Raw genomic sequence first — 17,477 nt, 5'->3', positions numbered from 1 at the left:
TCACCTATTCCTACGGAAGGTATAATTTGTAATCTTCGAAACATATGTTGGAAATAAAAGTATTCAGTTAACATATGCGTTTTACTCCATTTACTAAATTTATATATATATATATATATATATATATATATATATATATATATATATATATATATATATATATATATAATATATATATATATATATATATAAGTAGCTTGCTTACCAACCACATGGTTCCGGGTTCAGTCCCACTGCGTGGCACCTTGGGCTAGTGTCTTCTACTATAGCCTCGGGCCGACCAAAGCCTTGTGAGTGGATTTGGTAGACGGAAACTGAAGAAGCCCGTCGTATATATGTATATATATGTATGTGTGTTTGTGTGTCTGTGTTTGTTCCCCACACCATCTCTTGACAACTGATGCTGGTGTGTTTACGTCCCCCGTAACCTAGCGGTTCGGCAAAAAGAGACCAATAGAATAAGTACTAGGCTTACAAAGGATAAATCCTGAGGTCGATTTTCTCGACTAAATGCGGTGCTCCAGCATGGCCGCAGTCAAATGACTGAAACAAGTAAAAGAGTAAAGAGTATATATATATATATATATATATATATAAGGGTTTCGCTGATACTTGCCCAAGGGACCATGCAGTGGGACAGAACTCTGGACTATGTGGTTGGGAAACTTCTTACTATACAGCCACGCCTGCGTATATATATAGATATCTGTGAGTATATATATATGCGCGCGTGCGCGCACACGCACGCACACACACACACACACACACACACACACACACACACACACACACACACACACACACACACACACACACACACATATATATATATCTATATATGCCATTTGCTGAAATAAAGAATGAATGCAAAATGAAAGAATGCAAAAACATTTCTTCCAATGTGCGTAGAAAATTAAATTGTGGGATGTCTCCTGGCGGACTGTTTCATGATTTGTTTATTGAGATGTACCCAAACACCTCCAATCAATAACATAGTGCGTCAGCAGCTGCATATAGCAGTGTGTAAGAAAGTTACTCTGTGTGTGTGTGTGTGTGTGTGTGTGTGTGTGTGTGTGTGTGTGTGTGTGTGTGTGTGTGTGTGTGTGTGTGTGTCTGTGTCTGTGTGTATCTGTGTGTGTGTATACCAATAAGTGAATGACTACCCAGCGAGCCAATTTTTCTTGTTGAAAACTTAGTGTATAAGCCATGAAGCTATGCGCACTAACTGTACTTAATCTGTCAAGTAATACATGCAGTACCTGCCACAGAAATAGTAGTTTAATCTTAGCGTTGTTGCTAAACCCTACAGAAATTGTGAGGTTTACCAAAGAAAGATATGAAGATCATACAGCAATTGTATGTTGTTCACAACTCCAACTTAAAATACATAAAGCTGGTTTATTGAAATGTTTTCTCTAGTGACATATCAATAAAGATGTTGTCAATACTGCTCTAGATGCTTTTTACTGCATTCTTTCCTTGCAACAATAATCGATGTTTTATATAAGTTATTTATTTTAGCAGCCCACTATATCATGGTTAGTGTCACTTTAGCAGTCTCGCTTCTTGTTTAGTTTGCTTTAGCCATTAACGCGCCTCTTTCCTTGCATCCTAATCGTTCTGCAGCTTTCGTTTTTTAGTTCTGTAATTCATTTAATCTATCACAGCTGCCACCGCCTTCTTTAGTAAGTCTTTTATGTCGTCTGATGTAGTCTTTGATGTATGTTTTGTAGTTTTTGTTCCTGTTTAGTCCTCTAACAGTAAGACATGGAAGATATTTTAGCCTGACCTTAGTTTTTACAATTAGCTTATTTTGTAACATTACAGACCACCATATTATCATTTAAATGCTTTAGTAAAAACAAACAAAAGAATCATTAAAACTTTTAATACTTTCGAAAAATAAATAAACCTGAACTTTTGAATCTCAGGCTGCTACAATCTCTGCAAGTTTTCTCCAAAGCGTTCCCATTTACTATCTATTATTTGAAAAAAATGAGGCAAAGATATAATAGTACTTGTTACTCTGTGATATTCGGTATTTAGATGCTTTCAAAGAGTGCTGGAGGCGTTTTTTTTTATCTTCATTTCAAGATGTACTTTCGCTATCTTTCTTATGATTAGTTGATATGATGCGGTATTTTTTAAGAACACAGTTCGAATTTCTCGTTGATGTTTAGAGTTTCGTATATGTGAAAGAAAATAACTTTGAGGTCCCAGCTTCTGCACTCGGTCGACCAGTAACATTCTTTTCTCTTTGAACCATTTTACTTCAACTTTTGCCACAAACAAGGATGGATTTCTATGTTTTTTCTTTGGGTTGTCGTTGTTTTCCCAAAGGAGCAGTAGTGTTGTCCATAGATAATTTACTGAAAAATGTTGTGGTAGATTGCTTCCAACAGAGATGTAAACATGGCTCTGCGAATAAAAAGTTCACTTTGCAACCATATATATTCAGAATGGTAAATAGTTTATATTGGTTCAGTAATAATATAGTCTCAGATATTGGAAATATCCTGTACTCCGATAGAGGCGTTCGTGAAGACCAAATCCAGTATACTTGATAAATAGCATAATTGCTGCACAGAAAGATATTACGTTGGGTCAGATAGTATTATTAGCATTTCCATTCTAATAGTTGTTTCTTCAGCCCCCATTCAATTCTGGTATTGCTAAAATGATTTAGCAAAAGGTTATTTGCATATCATATCTTTTTAGTCTCTATTTGTTCGATATAACGATTTACTTTTAAATAACTTCGATGTAATACTCTTTACAAATAATTGCGATACAACCTGCTGGTTTATTCAAATTCTCTGATATATTGGGTTGGCAACTAAGTTCCCACCGTTTTTTTTAATTTAAATTTTTTGAAAGGCTTAATAAAAAAAATAACAACTAATTAATCAATAATGTATTCACCCTTGTTGTTTACAACTTCTTCCCAACGTTCAACAAGATTTTCAATACCTAGTTGGTAGAAATCACCCGATTTCGACTCGAAAAATTGATCCAACCAAGCTCTCGATTCTGCATCAGTATTGGACGGAAACTCCACGCATAGCATCGAAAAAGGTGGAAATCCGTTGGTGCCAAATCAGGAGAGTACGGCGGGTGTGGCAGCACTTCCCAGCCATGCATTTGAATGGCTTCCTTGGTAATATTGGCGATATGAGGGTGGGCGTTGTCGTGCAGAAGAACTCCATGCTACCGATTAGGTCTTCTCTCTTGAATAGCCGTGTTGAGTCGTTCCATCTGTTGAACACAGAGTTCTGCTTTTGACTGTTTGGTTCCGTTCAAGCAATTTGGAATGGATAATCCCTTCCCAGTCCCATCATACGCACAACATCGTTTTACGAAGATGAAGATCTTGTTTCACGCGCGGTGTTGCTTGTTTACCGGGGCTAAGCCATTCATTACGTTGCTTCATATTGATGTACAGGCACCATTTTTCGTCGCCAGTAACGATTCGGTAAAGACATCAATCGTTGCTTGTGTCTATGAGTTGAGCGGTGACGAGCAAGCAAGCCAGCGGAGATTGTGGCTCGTTGATTTTTGTTGTTGTCACTTAAAGCATGCGGAACCCATGCTCTATACTTCTGAACCCATCGAGTGAAGATGCTTCTCTGTAGCAGTGTGGGAGCATTCCATTTTCTCTGCTAGTTCCCTTGTCGTTTGACTAGAATTTTCATGCAAAAGTTGGTTTAATCACTCTTTATCCAACTCAACTGGACGGCCAGAACGAGGGGCGTCTTTGAGGTCAAAATATCCATTTTTGAACTTGGCATACCAATCACGAGCGGTTCTTTCAGCTATGGCATCCTCTCCAAACACAGCACAAATGTCGCGAGCAGCTTTTGCGGCCTTAGAACCTTGATTAAAAGCAAAATGAAGGAGGTATCGAAAATGCTTGTTTTTCTTAACTTGACATTCCATTTTAATGATCTGAAAATAAACAAAAATTAACTGAATTTAACTAGAAAAAAAAAATAGATTCCAAAATGATTCAAAAATAGAATTCTCGAAAAAAATAGATTCCAAAATTTAAAAACGCAATAAATTCCAAGATTTAAAAAAACTACGGCAACTTAGTTGCCAACCCAATAAGTATTGTATGTAATAATCGTTCAATTAATATGTACTTAATGTATTTTTCATCATTCCATTTAGCTATGATTATTGAGGTTTTCTGAGTGTATATTTACATCTCTCTCTCTCTCTCTCTCTCTCTCTCTCTCTCTCTCTCTCTCTCTCTCTCTCTCTCTCTCTCTCTCTCTCTCTGTATATATATATATATATATATATATATATATATATATATATACAGATATAGAGCAGGGAATCGTCAATTACGTACCCAATTAACTAAAGGCAGGTTTGTTTTTGCTTTTCTCTTCTGTTTTTTGTTCTGTGTGTGCCATAAATATCGCCATCCGTTAGAGAAAAAATTGTAGTTTGGAATCAGTAGTTCTTTGACTGCTATTTCTGAATTCTTAGTATGTTGGAGAAGCAACTCATGCTAATCCCTGTATATTTATGATATATATATATATATATATATATATATATATATATATATATATATATGCATATATAAATATAAATATAACGTATGTATATTTATGTGCATATCAGTAGAATCAATATAAGGTCTACAATCCGTTTAGATGAATTAAAGTATTGTGCTGAACCATCTTATTAATCTATCTCATCTGAACCTATCACAATATACTTTCTTATATCTTACCCGAGCTTTGTTTTATTTCTTCTCCAACCAGCGTTTAAGAGTGAGCATCAATGCTTAGAGAAGCTGCTTATGAGATTAATATAAACTAGGGGGCCTGTGAATATTTCACGGAATTAATGATAAACGTATTGGGTTTTTTCTGAAAACTTTATCCAAAAACCTGAAAACGTAACCTGTGTGTGTCTGTATGAAAAGATATTTGCTCATCTACTACTTATTGAAAGTGGAGGCGCAATGACCCAGTGATTAGGGCAGCGAACTCGCGGTCATAGGATCCCGGTTTCGATTCCCAGACCGGGCGTTATGAGTGTTTATTGAGCGAAAAGACCTAAAGCTCCACGAGGTTCCGGCAGGGGATGGTGGCGAACCCTGCTGTACTCTTCCACCACAACTTTCTCTCACTCTTACTTCCTGTTTCTGTCGTGCTTGTAATTCAAAGGGTCAGCCTTGTCGCACTGTGTCGCACTGAATATCCCCGCGAACTACGTTAAGGGTACACGTGTCAGTGGAGTGCTCAGCCACTTGCACGCTAATTTCACGAGCCGGCTGTTCTGTTGATCGGATCAACTGGAACCCTCGACGTCGTAAGCGATGGAGTGCCAACAGCTTATTGAAAAGGGAAAGAAATTGGAATACGACGATTACTTAATGCACTTTATATATACACTTTATGCACAATTATATAGACTTAATATACAGCTCTCATACAGTAAATATTCAATCTTATTTTTCTGCTTTTCCCCATAAACAAAAAGAAAATATCCCGTACATAGGATACAACCTTTAGTTAGATTGCATATATCTGTCACGTAAATAAGCGTGAATATTTCACGGAATTGTATTTATGCGCATGCGTTAAGTGATAGATAATATAAAAAATACAGTTAAATTTTTTCAAAATACGCTTTTCACTATCCAATCACCACCACCACCTTCATCTCTACCACCGCCATCTCCCCCCTCTCTCTCTCCTTCGTCTCTCTCTCCTTCGTCTCTCTCTCTCTCTCTCCCTCTCTCTCTCTCTCTCTCTCTCTCTCTCTCTCTCTCTCTCTCTCTCTCTCTCTTTCTCTCTCTCCTCTCTTTCTGCCTTTCTTTAACAGAGCATCACCCTTCTGCTAAAATTATAATTTTTCAACTAACTTTTTAACCACGTAATGCATATTACGTTCCTCCACCTCACGTCATGGACGCTTCTCTCTCCCTAATTTTCTTTCTCCCTCTTTCTGTCTCACTCTTATCTTCTTTTTCTCTCTCCTTTTTATTCTCCGTTCTTTGCCTTCACGTAAAAGCGTTACAATTACATTCCCTCTACCCCATATCATGGACGCTACTCTCTCCATCTTTTTCTCCCTCCCTCTTTTTCTCTCTCCCACTTTTTCTCTTTTCCTCTTTTCTTTCTCCCTGTTTTTCTCTAATCACGTGAAAGTATTACCGACGGGCTAAGTAACGCAATGGCAAGCAAAATTATTATAAGACTAGCTGGCTCCGTGCCATCAAAAATGACAACTTATTGTAGTATTTAATATATAAATAAGGTACAAAACCAAGTTTTTAGTTTAATAATACTTTTATTGCCAAATTTTTTGTAAAGATTTTTTAAGTTTTCCTTCCTTCTTGTACGACTTAAGGCCATATAAAGCTGGCTGTGACTAAATAGGGGAGCTGGTAAGTAAATACTAACTTTTTTGAAGTCACGTTTCCTTTCAATTGCGCTCCCTATTACTGAAACCAACCTCAACTCATACGACTTAAAGCCACAAAAAGCAGTCCGTGACTTATAGTTGATGTTGTAAAAACTCCCTATCGAAAATTTATTACATAAATTTCTTATGAACTATTAAATGTGTATTTAAAATATACTTTTCAACTGATACTGTTTTGTATTCTTGATGCACTCAGGCAATAATTGTATAGGTTTGTGTAGATGTGTGTGATTGTAATAATTATTTTTAACACAGCAGATAGAAAATGGATGGTAATTCAAATTAATACACTTGTCAATGTTATCTAGTGGTTGTATTTTGAGATGTGACATCGATCATCATCTGTTGCTGAAAGAACGCTGGTTCACACATACAAGCATACACATACTTCCCTTGTACACGCACACACATGCACTCATATACTCACACATACACACATATACTCAGCGTTGAATGTTCACCATCCCAATTCCATTGCACACACACACACACACACACAATTTCACCTACCTCCCTTTTACATACACACACATATACTCACACAAAGTTGAAACGCTGTTTGATATTTTTCACCGTAGAATTTCCATCATCCCACTATCAAGTTTATCATTACCCCTTCCTTCCTTATTCATCTATCACCCCTTCTTTTCTCATTCTTATGTTGTGACGGAGAAAAACAGAAGAGTATTATTATAGTAGATATTTTTCGAAATATTATCTAATCACAGAATGGAGACTACGAATATATTGGGATACTTTAGAAACTAGTTATTTTACGATCCTTAAATTTACATGTTTAACAATAAAAGTTTGTTCAGCTATTCCTTATGCCTACAGTTCACAAAGATTATTCTTGCTTTATGAATCCGATCAAATATGATATAGGGTTATATATATATGTGTGTGTGAATGTGTGTGCCTGTGTATGTGTGCGTGTGCGTGTGTGTGTGTGTGTGTGTGTGCGACAGAGAGAGAGAGAAGGGAGAAAGAGAATACCTTTGCTGGAGAGATGTAGTATAAATAACTCACAAAGGTGCATCTGTACTAAACCACTGAATAAAATTACGTTGAATATTTTGAAATATATCTCTTGTATATATTCAATGTTAAATACGCAAAAGGAAAACGGATATCTGCCCATTCAATCAAATATATATGGCTATTCCAGTTCTATATTTAAGAGATGGGGAATTATATACATTATTTACATTATTTATATTATTTTCATTTGACGGATATTTGTCCTCATCTTGTTTGTTGTTAACACAACGTTTCGGCTGATATACCTTCCAGCCTTCATCAAGTGTCTTGGGGAAATTTCGAACCTGCGTTCTCATTCCTAAGGTATTTTTCGATGTTGTTATTATTATTATTATTATTATTATTATTATTATTAATTATTAATAATAATTATTATTAATAATAATAATAATAATAATAATAATAATAATAATAATAATAATAATAATAATATCGAAAAATACCTTAGGAATGAGAACCCAGGTTCGAAATTTCCCCAAGACACCTGATGAAGGCTGGAGGGTATACCAGCCGGAACGTTGTGTTAACAACAAACAAGATGAGGACAAATATCCGTCAAATGTAAATAATGTAGATAATGTGAATAATGTATATGTCTATGTTTACATTGATGAGGTGAGGACTGTGAAAACTGGTGGGAAGGTTTCAATGGCCTAGTAAATTCACGGACAAATGATATCGATACCTCCATGAACACAATAGCAGAGATGATCGAAATTGTTATACTAATCTACTTTTAACAAATGAGCCTGTAGACAGAAGGTGCGCGCGCACACACACATACACACACACACACATACACACACACACACATCACACACTCACGAACATGCACACACAGAAAAGAGAGAGGGGGGTTGGTAGAACAGACTGGATAAATAGAAATCAATGCATGAGTATATATATTTTATTTTTAATTGGCAAAAGTAACTGAAGACACGAGAGGCATGGTACTTATCAAGTTGGCGGTTAAAAATAATATGTATGTATGTATTTATGTATATATGTATTCATGCATGTATGCATGTATGTATGTATGTTCTCTTTCGTTTTTTATTTTTAATTTAGAGTAAATTTTGACTAACCACGTACTTGGTAGCAAGGTTTTGAATAAAAGTATCTTGTTTCAATCGTCATGCCTTAAATCGGAAGACGGTCTTGCAAATTTTTATAGTCCCAGATATTTGATCATTTGTAACGTATGAATTAAGAACTGCATTCTCTCCCCAAGATTCCAAGTTCAGCAATATTTTGTTCCTGGCGGGTTGGTATGTATCCTGTTGCTCCAATAATAATGGGTATAAAGCTGAAAGTGTATCTTGGATGCTGGATTTGCAAACTCCTTATCAATGGTCCAGAGTTGTCCTCTTCCTTTTGTATTTTGCTAACCACATTCGTGTCCAGGAAACACCTGTATGTGTGTGTGTGTGTGTGTGTGTGAGAGAGAGAGACAGGAGAGAGAGAAAGAGAGAGAGAGAGAGAGAGAGAGAGAGAGAGAGAGAGACAGAGAGAGAGAGAGAGAGAGAGAGAGAGAGAGAGAGAGAGAGAGAGAGAGAGAGAGAGAGAGGTTGTCCTTGAGTGTTACTGATAACATTTAATCCAGTACAACTCGTTGCATAGTCGGGTTGTCGAATAAATTTGCAACACCACCAAGAGTGCTTGGTGGAGTGTTTGGCTTTTGGACATCCTGCGGGATGAAAATCAGGACCTATCAAAGAACGAAGGAACTCAGGAGATCCAACGGCCGTCCAATAAAAAGTCACTAGAAGTGAGGGAGCCCCAGCTGTTGTCACAATATCTTTCTTAAAAAGGGACGCTGTGGTTTGACGCGATTAATGGCATCTTGCTTCAGCCTGACACTTGGTGCTAATCATAGACACCCAAAGTCAAAGTGGTACTCCTGTTGTACAAGTGTTTATCATTATAATGCAATGACATACAGATGTCGCTTTATGAAGACCTCATTTGTCATTCCATCTACTGAAAGTTCTACACCGATAGAAGACCGGCGACGTGTGCAGACCTAACTAGTTAGAAGCGTACAGTTCAGTAGTAGTACTGAATGGTCATCTGCGATGCCATGGACGGAAATAAGAAATACCATTGATAACAAGAAAGCACAAAGAGACTGTCATCATTGGCGAAGATGATGCAGTCACCGTGAATGACGGAATAAATAATGTTTTTACTGTTTTGGGTGCCTGAGTAGTCACAGGCAGACATAAACACTCTCTCGAGACTCTAATTCTTGACCCAGTGGAACATCTAAGATATAACATCTTTATTTATTAACCTTCGAAAGGGTGAAAAGCCCAGTTCACCTCGACGAGATTTGAACTCACAGAATCGGTACAAATATCAAGACGCATTTTAACTGACCTTCCAATGACGCTGTTATTTGACTACCTTTAATGTCTAAACATACATACATACATACATACATACATACATACATACATACATACATACATACACATGTATGTCTGCATTTATGCACGTATGAATGTATGTCTATTATATCTCTCGATTTATATATGTACATGTATATATGTGTATATATATATATATATATATATATATATGCATATGTATATATATATATATATATATATATATATATATATATATATATATATATATATATATATATTTCGTTCTTAGATTTGGTTTGCAAGATTTTTTGTATGAGTTCGTGTGTTGAAGCATATTTTGTTGTGTCTGAAGAGAGTCAGTCTCTTTTTGTGTCTTATTATTTAACACATTCACCGATTCAGTTTCCACTCATTTACTTCTTTATTTGTTCTAAAATTTTCGTTGTGTCTTGCAACTTTTTCAATAGTCGTTAACTCTGTTCTTTATCCGAGCTGCATTCTTTTTGTTTGTTTGTGCGCGTGTGTGTGGGCCAGTGCGCGTGTGCGCATACATATATGTATGTATGTATATATGTATGTATGCATGTATGTGTGTATGCATGTATGTGTATGCACATATATATATATATGTATGTGTGTACATTTGTATATATGTATTTTGCATGTGTCTGTGTGTTTGTATGTGTTTGCATGTGTGTGTGTGTTCCTGTGTCTCTTTGCGTGTGCATATCTGAGTGTGTCTGTGTATGGGGTTTTGTAACTATGTGCGTGCGTCTGTTATGTATAGATGTGTGTCTCCATATGTTTCCTTGTGTGAAGTGTGCGTGTGTGTATATGATCATGTGTTTCACTCTTCATTTGCGTATGTATGTGTGTACGTATGCTTGTGTGTTCATATTACCTATATACCTATCTATATGTATGTCTATCTGTTTACATTCATATCCATTTACTTATATATATATATATATATATATATATATATATATATATATATATAAACACATGTATATATACACACACATACATACGACTACATAACAGCCTACTAACTATTATACCTGTATATATATATATATATATATATATATATATATATATATATATATATATATATATATATATATATATATATGTAAACTGAATATTAATGTCGTCTACATACCTACATTAAACTAAAAGAGTTATTGACTGTTCTGCTAAGGATTGTTTAAGTTTTCTGTCCCACCGACACCAATGGCTGCACCTTGAACTTGCATGTGGTTCTTCAAGGTGGTTCTTATGCTAGCCCTTGTTGCATGTGCAATCATTCTTTTCACCATACTTTCCCCAACTAGAAATAACAACATCCCGGACCTCTGTTTAACAAACAATATAGACCTTTTCCACAACATAAATATATCACCGTCTACTCACTCAGACCATAACATGATAGAACTGTCAATATATGCTGGATCCCAAGCGCTAGCCAATCTCAACTTCTACAAGGCTGATTGGAAGTCCATCAACAAAGATATACTCCAGCAAAACTGGCTTAAAAGTCTGTCCATGCACGACTACAGAAGAGGATGTTTGTCGGCCATGGACCAGATAAAGCTAAACTCTGCAACAGGCCCCGATGAACTCCCACTTATTCTTTTAAAAACATGCAAGAAAGCTCTTGCAAAGCCACTGCAAATGCGTTTCCAGACTTACTTTGAATGTAGTACATTTCCTCAAACGTTAAAAGAAGGAATAATCTGCTCTTTTCACAAAGGAGGAAGCAGAGCAGATGCTATAAAATACAGACCCATCTTTCTGACCTCGCATGTCAGCAAGATCATGGAATGCACTGTCAGAAAAAAGACTGATCACATTCCTAGAGGAAAATGACTTGCTTACAGACACGCAATATGTGTGTGTGTGTGTGTGTGTGTGTGTGTGTGTGTGTGTGTGTGTGTGTGTGTGTGTGTGTGTGCGCGCGTGTGTGTGTGTGTGTATGTATGTATGTATGTATGTATGTATGTATTATGTATGTATGTACGTATGTACGTATGCATGTATGTATGTATTGCATATATATGAGTTTCAGGTCGAGCTTGCTCGGGTAGCCATCGCTCTGATACTCCACCCATCTCTATTGTCCATGTCATATGACAGTTCCTCTGTGACATCTAGTGTCGTGTATTAACCACCTTCTTAATTCAGTGTCCAGTAAAGTCATCTCTGTCTTTCTGTATGATGTCTGATACTTCAGGAAGCTTATTGTATATTCTTTCTTTAGTGGAGTGTTCTTCCCAGGCCACATTCAAAATAGAATGAAACGTGTGTTGAGGTGTCATTCAGCATAATGTCAAGACTTTTTGTTAGTCTCCGGGTAGAAGAGCCATAAACTAACACAGTTTCAAACACTTCCTACAAGAAGTTCTTTTGCAAATTCTCTGAAGACTTTTATTTCCATTATTACTCTAAACCTTTTAAATTTTGCTCAAATTTAATTAATGTATATAAGCAACTGACTCTGTGGCTATTATGTTGGTCTCGAGGTAGGTGAAGTGATGGCATATTCTATGTTGCATCTGATGGACCCCGTTTTTCTACTCAAAAGCCCATTCTTCCTGCAGCATCTTCTAGACTGTGATGTAGGGTGATGATTCCCGTAATCGTATCTGATTTTAGCAAAAATCAGTCGCCATAATTTCTTACTGTTATATCTGGAAATTCAGAAACTCACATAAGGCCGGGATGATTCATTCATCGAATACAATCTTTAACCCCGAGTGGTTATTATTATCTGTCATTATATCATAGATGTTAACTGTAGTTTCTGATATTGTATTAACGTCGTAAGTCTGCTTTAAACTCAAGTCACTTTTTTTTAAGGAAAGGGTGGATACAGACCTCAGTAACTTGACAGGATTGTGACAGTAGACAGAGTTGCACAGTTGGATATGTATAGCATTGAATGCTACTGTTTTCCAGACCTGGAAACTGGGGCATATGTGTTTTGCAGAACAATTATGTAACACAGAAAATATGAAATAATTCTATACACGAATGTGTGTAATACATACACATATATACATGTATGCATGTATAAACCGCCTGGAGAGAACATATGGATCTGTCAACTGATAATTTCTATTATTTTAAAACTAAATATATATTCTGTTATGGAATTAATTAAATTCATATGGTTTTGTGTTGTGTTAGGTCATTTATATTTTATAATTATTACTCAATCTCCATATGATTAGTTGACATCGACTAATGTCTAAACAATATCACCTTAGGGAGTATGCGAGGTGCTGACTTCACTGAAGCTGAATGAAATACTGGGTGGTGGTGGTGATGGTGATTGTGGTGATGGTGGTTATAAAGGTCGCGTGAACGTCATCGCGGTGATGGTTTCGATGATAATAGTGGCGGTGGTGCTGGTGGTGGTGGTGGTCGTCGTCGTCGTCGTCGTCGTGGCAGTAAAGTCTCTGTTGTTGCAAAGACCTGTGCAGATGCTGGGAGTGTACGTCTGATGTCTATGAACAACGCTAAATGTGTTCGTAGGTAAGTGTGTATGTGTGTGTGTGAGTGTGTGTTTATATTTGTATATGCATATGTACTTATACGTGTTCGTGTCAACATGTGCTTGTGAGTGCGTGTGCCTGTGCGTGTATGTATGTGTGTGTGTGAATGTGCCACTCGTGAGTGGGCGTACGTCAGCGTTTGTGATTATGTGAGCGTGTATGCGTTTGTATGTGTGTATGTGTGTGAGTGTGTGTATATGTGTGTGCGTGTGTATATGTTCGCGTGTATGCATGCATTCTACACCAAATGGCTTCTTGAATATTATTTTCACACAATGTAAGCTTGTTTATTGTAATCACTCTCGGAAGAAGCCTTTTGATAGTAATAACCGGCTGATATAATTAAGTAAAGGATATAACAATATTTCATGCTTCGATTCTAATAAGTGGATGACTTTAAATTCCTTTAAAGATTCTCTAATTTGGATAGCAATGACGATTTGGCAATATTATCGGCAATTATAATAAACTGCTTTCTCATTATATGTACATACAAATATACAAAATGCCATCAGCCAGCCAGTTCAAATTTAATACTCAGTATCTTCACTGCCACCAGCATCAACACCACCGGCAGCAACTCCACAACCATCACCTCACCACCATCGTCACCATATGGTTGAGTAGTGGTTTACTTGAAAATGTTGATATCTGGAGCTCTGAGGGCGACTAGCTGGCAGGATTGTTAGCACGCCGGGCGAAATGCTTAGCGGTATTTCGTTTGCCGTTACGTTCTGAGTTCAAATTCCGCCGAGGTCGACTTTGCCTTTCATCCTTTCAGGGTCGATTAAATAAGTACCACTTACGCACTGGGGTCGATGTAATCGATTTAATCCCTTTGTCTGTCCTTGTTTGTCTCCTCTATGTTTAGCCCCCTGTGGGCAATAAAGAAATATATATCTGGAGCTTTGATTCTTATAAGCTAGAATTCAAGTTGCACGAAGCAGTGTTGAATATAATATACTTGTGTTAAATCTTATTTAACATGCTCGAGCATGCTTAGATGTGGTAAGACCTTCCTCTGTCAAAATAGTCCCCGGAGAAAATTTTCCTCCGAGATGACATGTGTGAAAACATCTTGTGCTGTGAATGACGTTACTGGACGCATGCGTTTCAAACTTCACACACATCAGCAAACAGCGAATGCTGGGATCTAGTTCAAAACGGGGGCACCAGTTTTCATTTATGTTTTATGTAGTGTTTTTGGTACCGAAATACTTTCATACTTCGTATACTTATCTATTTTGTGTTATAGAACAGAAAAAAAAATTTGTATTCGAAGTTATTTCATGTAAAAAATTGTCTTATTTCGATGATTTCAACCAATCACTGACAAGTATTCAGCTGTTTACAGTTACTCCTTTGGCAGTTTAAGCGGTTCCTTTGGCAGTTTAAGCGGTGTAAAGCGTATTTAATCTCCATTACTTCTGACATTTTTCAGAGAGGCAACACACGTGTGTTCGTTTTCCTTCGTTTTATTTTTAATATAATTTCGTTAACATCTGCCTGAACTGTATGTGTACAACATTTGCCCTAACCCTAGCCCTAACCCTAACCCTAACCCTAACCCTAACCCTAACCCTTCCCTCAAAAACCAGGCCTTGTGCCTATAATAGAAAGGTTTATTAGCTACTGCCAATATGCTTCAGCCATTTTTTGACAAGGAAATAATAATTTTATCACCGCCAGAATCGTTTGAGAATCGTTTGTTTACGTAGTCAGCACTTACTGTATTCGGCTGAATGGACGTCAGTCATTGGTTGAAATTACAGAAATACGACAACTTTAACATGAAATAAGTTGCAATATAATAATTTTTCTTAAGAAGACTAAGAGAAAAAGATGTTTTATATGACACATTCTACCGGTGTCCCAAGTTTCAAAGTGTTTCGTTAAGAAAATACTGGCGCCCCCGTTTTGAACTAGATCCGAATGCTGTTCCAATGTAATTCGCTTTAAATAGTCTGTAACGCACAAACTTTGATGACAATAACCATTTGTTAACATTGACTGCGATTAAATTAAGCAATTCTCTCTGTATCTACATCCTGAGTAAAACGAAAAAGAAAAGGATTTGATAATCCGTATAAAGCATAGATACAGTGCTGCCACCAAGCGACAGCAATCAGCTCTTTGAAACCTTATAATATAGGTACTTTGATAACAAAATAAATCAAATTTAGCTATCAGCATAGTATGCTATCATGTGTTAAAAGGGAAAGTTTCTTTTCTTCGACTCCCTACCAATTCTAGAAATCCAAATAAACCATTGATGTATATCGTTTTTTTCTTTTTCTTAATCTCACAGCATATATATTATTAGCTAACTTTAATAATATTTTCTTCTGAAAGATATATATTATTAGCTTAAATAGTTCTGTTAGTTAACTTTAATAATTGTCTCTTGCTACGTGTATATATATTATTAGTTAATTTTAATATTTCTCTCCCATTATACATATATATATATATTGTTAATTTCTACCTTAGACTTAAGCTGTTGTTTTCTTCCAATAATTTGATATTTATACTGGATATTTTTGATATGACGTCCTACCATTTTAACGTTAAATATTTAATATTCAAATTGTCAAAATTTAATGGGTTTTTTACGATAAAATAATTGGAATAATTTCAACTACTTTCCTAAAATTAATTAATGATAATGCTTCTCAAAGTTACAAGATAACCTTTTCTTGAGCTCAACAAAATAGAAAATATTTATTGATATATCATTTACTTTTGTTTTCCAGTATGTACTATGGATGGACCTCTTGGCATGACTACTGGTACCATTAAAGATTTCCAAATCAAGAGTTCAAACAGTTATCCTCAGGTGTGGGACAAATACTGCCACGAAAAATATGGACGTGTTTACATGCCGAATAAATATGGATGGTGTGCGAAATACAAGTCACCATCTGAATGGCTGATGGTTGATCTTGGTGTTGCAGCAAAGGTATTTCATTTTATCATTCACTTTTTATAAGCTAAAGGGCGAGTTTTGGATTAGCTATCACTACCTCATGGTGGGTGGGGAGTGTCTTATATAATGAAGATTTCCCCCTAAAATTTAATTTTTTACAATTTCCACTCCAATTCCGTACCCTCTTCCTTAACCTAAAATAGTGCTAGCTATTTCAAAACTCCACCAACCTAACAACATGTATCACAATCAATATAAATAAATATTATTTGCTTGAATTCAAACAGCGATTATCTTAATCTTCTTTATGACAGCAACATCAGTAATTATTCAGAAGGTAAAAATAATGATGATAGTAAAAGGACGGAGGAGAGAGAGAGGGGGTGTATGTGTGTGTCTGTGTGTCTGTGTGTCTGTGTGTCTGTGTGTGTCTGTGTGCGTGTGCGCGTGACTGTGTGTGCATGTGTGTGTGTGTGTAACAGAGTAAGAGAGAGAGTGATAGAGCGAGAGAGCTACGATGACAAAAATTTATACCACACTAGATTAATACTAAATTTATTGTATTTAATAAAATCTGTGTCATAGGTATCTACTTATTCTTTATATAAGAAATATTTTGGAAAAGTATGTGAATGAATAGTTGTGTGTAATATAATAATACTTATATGATAATGGCAGTAAATACATTTATGCAGTAATATTTCATCATTAGCACGGGGCCACGCTTACACATAATCACAGATTCACACACAAACACACATATAGCTTATATATAAATTTCAGTTCAATAATTCAAAAGAGGACACCATATTAACTGACATCTGTGATAAGCTTATACTGTTTCAGAGTATTATATACAGATGTAATTTTAATTCTTACCTTTAATTAGGATTTCATTGAAGTCATCTGGAGCACCGAGGTATTTTTGGTGCAGCTTATTTTTATCTTCAAGAAGTTTATTGATCTGTAGATCGTTTTCATCAAACTAGTCCCGAAGTTTTCTGTTTCCGAGACCAAGAACCTCAACTCCAACATTGTAAATAGTGGTCTTAAACTGAGCCCAAGTTGCTTCAAATTCCGCTTCTCCAATGGCATTTCTAAGATTCGCCTGCATCTTAGAATCCCTTA

At 36.2% G+C, this 17,477-nt stretch overlaps 1 protein-coding gene across 2 annotated transcripts in view; it reads left to right on the top strand.

Annotated features, from left to right (window-relative positions):
• Positions 1 to 17,477, top strand: part of LOC106877335 (lactadherin) — a 138,675-nt gene that overhangs the window by 81,819 nt on the left and 39,379 nt on the right. For both annotated transcript variants that reach the window (XM_014926211.3, XM_014926210.3), the window contains exon 2: positions 16,177 to 16,382. In XM_014926211.3, coding sequence (XP_014781697.1) covers positions 16,177 to 16,382 — 206 coding nt within the window. The remainder of the gene's footprint in view (positions 1 to 16,176; positions 16,383 to 17,477) is intronic.

The sequence above is a fragment of the Octopus bimaculoides genome, chromosome 5, assembly GCF_046866305.1.
Source record: "Octopus bimaculoides isolate indiv1 chromosome 5, ASM4686630v1, whole genome shotgun sequence".
NCBI lineage: Eukaryota > Metazoa > Mollusca > Cephalopoda > Octopoda > Octopodidae > Octopus > Octopus bimaculoides.
The sequence above is the reverse complement of the archived record's forward strand: the minus strand, read 5'-3'. Positions and strand labels throughout refer to the sequence as shown.